Here is a 3,111-nt window from a genome sequence, read left to right as displayed (position 1 = left end):
AAATGGCATTTCAGTGAATGTTTAATGTTTCATCATTTTTTTCATTATTATCCCATTATATTCAGTTATTTACTACCACAAAGAGAAATTGTTTATTATCAAGTCAAGTTATTGAATATTACCTATGGAAGATAAAAGTACCTGTATTTTTATTTTAAAAAATGGGTCATCAGTATTCATAAAACAGTTGCTCTATGTAAAAAAAAAATAGTAGTTAACATAAAATCCAATTCTATTTTCAGGCCAACCATGCATCTTTAGATCAGAGAACACATGGACTATTGCCTCCTAATCTCTAAATTTGGAGTAAAAAATGATTTTTAGAAATAAATACTGCAAAACTGATAAGAGGCTAAAATAAGTTAACCCTTAATTTCTCATCTTTTATAAACAGCTTTACAAATCATTTGGATAAGCAGCCTGCAGGTAAACAAAACCTCCCACCCCCATTCTTGAAGTCAATCATTCTTAAGAGATGATCAAGCAGCACCTGTTGCAGAAGATCAAAGCCTGTAGCTGATACTCAAACCTTTGTTCTGGATCAGTTTTCTGGTTTGGATTGGTTAGGAATCACTTCCTTGAGAATCTTCATCAGTGAATTTAAGCGAGTATGTGTTAACATTATCTTCTCCTTTAGCTGGGAAGAGAAATATAAATATTAGGGCATCTTCACTGGTCCTAAAAGCCACTTCAATTTAAATTAGTTTATAAGTAGTGAATGGAAGCTGGCAATAGCTCAACTATTTCAGAAACACCTGTGTTCTTTTTCTGAAAGAAATTTACACAGCAAATCCAGAGTAAACCTCAGGTATAAAATTCATGTAAAAGAAGATTAGCCATAGAGCCAGCAGTGATGAATGGCAGGGTCAAGAAGAGCCATGCATGGCTGAGAGGAAAACTGTCCTGCCCTGAAGCAGACCTTGCCTACAAACTTCCTGACTCTAATCCTGAGTTGTAGCCTGTTGATCGTGATCCCAAGTTGTACTCTGTTCTTTAATAAACCAATTAAATGTAAAAAGTAACAACAAAAAGATTAGCCTTTAGTGAGCATTACTGCATCCTGTCTCCCTCCTTCCTACCACTTATCACTTGGTTGAAACTCCAAATATTGGTAAGGAAGACAAAAATAAACAGGGTAAAAAGAGTTTGGTTACAATAGAAGCATTAACTAGCATCCTCTCTTTTTCCAGTGGCAAGAATCTAGCTTTTCTTGCCTTTCTTACTCTAATATTACACTAGAAAAACCAAAAACAAACTCACTGCCATCGAGCGGGATCCAACTCATACGGACCTCTCCTTGGGTTTCCAAGGCAGTATCACTACAGAAGTAGATTGCTCAACCTTCCTTCCAAGAAGTGGCTGGTGGCTTTGAACTGCCAGTCTTCTGGCTTAGCAGTCAAATGCCTTAGGCGCTATGCTACCAGAGCTCCTAATTAAGGCTTCAAAATTAGTTCAGGTTGTTAAAGCTTTAAAACAGATGTTTGTTGTAATTAGATAATTGTCAAGAGTTCTTTTGCCTGAGAACAGTTGTATCTAGAACTAATTTTAGTGGTGTTTCTCAGCATACCATAGGTACCTGTAAATAATGTTATTATGTAGGTTATATATGGGATTGGCTTGAATCAAGATATTCCCTGGAACGCTGCTTTCCTGAATAGAATCTTGACTGACTATTTAGCCTAAACTGCAGGGACTTCAGTTACAGGGTTGGAAGTTGAGGCAAAGAAATTCTATTTAATTGAAAACTTTAATTTTTAGTAAAAACTCTAGTTTTATTAAAAAATAAATAATTTTGAATATCCGAAATTATTAAAAACCTTCAATAGGCTTAAAATTATCTTAATAGTCGCTGAAATTTGTGTAGAGCCAGTTTCTTCTACTAAAGCAAACATATTTATCTGAGTAAGGGCTAATTAATATATTTAAGAAAACAATGTCCCATTCTAGGCACTTAAAGTGAAAGCTGGGATGTCAATTTGCATTCTTAATTGTGTCACCTCTGAAGGGGATGGCTCATTAATTTTAATACCACCTTAGTCATACCAGGTAGGGAATACGAATTAGAAAAATTACCACCTCTGACAATCTTAAGTAGAACTCATAGATTTTACATTTGGGGGGGGGGGAGACCAGGTTTGCTGGTCTGATAGAGCCTAATTGAACCACTGAGACTATGGCCCCTAGCTGCCCTTCACGTTTGGAATTGAACCCACTCCTGTGGCTTCCAGCCAAACAAAAGACAGGCATATGAGGTGACCATCTATACTAGGTAGATACAGTCCTTGGAAAGAACAATCATGAGAGAATAGAAGGGCTTGTGTATGCACAGGGGACAGGAGTACATGGAACAAAGGACACAGGGAAGAGGTAACTATGGGGAGGAAGTGGGATGGGAGCTGTTGCATTGCAGTAAATTGTAGTCAATGTCATGAGACAAAGTATATGTGAACTGCTGTATGGAAAATGAATTTACTCTGTAAACTTTCACCCAAATCACAATGTTAAAAAAAAAAAAAAAAAGTCATGGGTTTTAAACTGTCCTAGGGCCAAACAAGTAAAACTTTCAAAAGTGGACACCTGAGCTGGGAAAACACATTTGAGAATATACTGCTTCACTGAGGCAGAAAAATACAGTAATACAAGCGATTTTGCTGTGTCTGTTTTTCAGACATGAATTTTAACAATAAACATTACAAATGAGTGAAGCATTAAATCAGCTAAAGTATCTCACATTCAACTTGGCAATTATTTGTTTAATTAGTTAGTTTTAGTTGGTTATAGTGTTAAGTCTTCTTTTTCCTTGCTGATATTCTCCCTAGTTGTTTTATTCATTACTGAACATGAGGTATTAAAGTCTCCAGCTATTTTTTTATTGAATCATCTATTTCTCCCTTCATTTATGTCAGTTTTTGATTCATGTATTTTGGGGCTTTGTTGTTAGGTACATATATGTTTATAAGTGTTCCTGATGGATTAACCTTTTATCATAATACAATATTGATGATCTCTATGGACATTTTTCATTTTAATGTATATTTTGTTTGATATTGTTGTTGTTGTTATGTGCCATTGAGTCAAACCCGACTCACAGCGACCCCTCCTTGGGTTTCC

The 3,111-nt window shown here is 35.7% G+C and overlaps 1 protein-coding gene across 1 annotated transcript in view; it reads right to left on the bottom strand.

Moving 5' to 3' along the window:
* Positions 1-541: 541 nt before the first annotated feature.
* Positions 542-3,111, bottom strand: part of OIP5 (Opa interacting protein 5) — a 42,016-nt gene continuing 39,446 nt past the window's right edge. Inside the window, exon 5 of the mRNA XM_007940426.1 lies at positions 542-637. Within this exon, the coding sequence (XP_007938617.1) occupies positions 542-637 (96 nt within the window). The remainder of the gene's footprint in view (positions 638-3,111) is intronic.

The sequence above is a fragment of the Orycteropus afer genome, unplaced genomic scaffold (assembly GCF_000298275.1).
Source record: "Orycteropus afer afer isolate SDZICR_OR568_19922 unplaced genomic scaffold, OryAfe1.0 scaffold00068, whole genome shotgun sequence".
In the NCBI taxonomy this organism is placed as follows: Eukaryota; Metazoa; Chordata; class Mammalia; order Tubulidentata; family Orycteropodidae; genus Orycteropus; species Orycteropus afer.
Note: the sequence above shows the minus strand (reverse complement) of the source record. Positions and strands in the feature narration are given on the sequence as shown.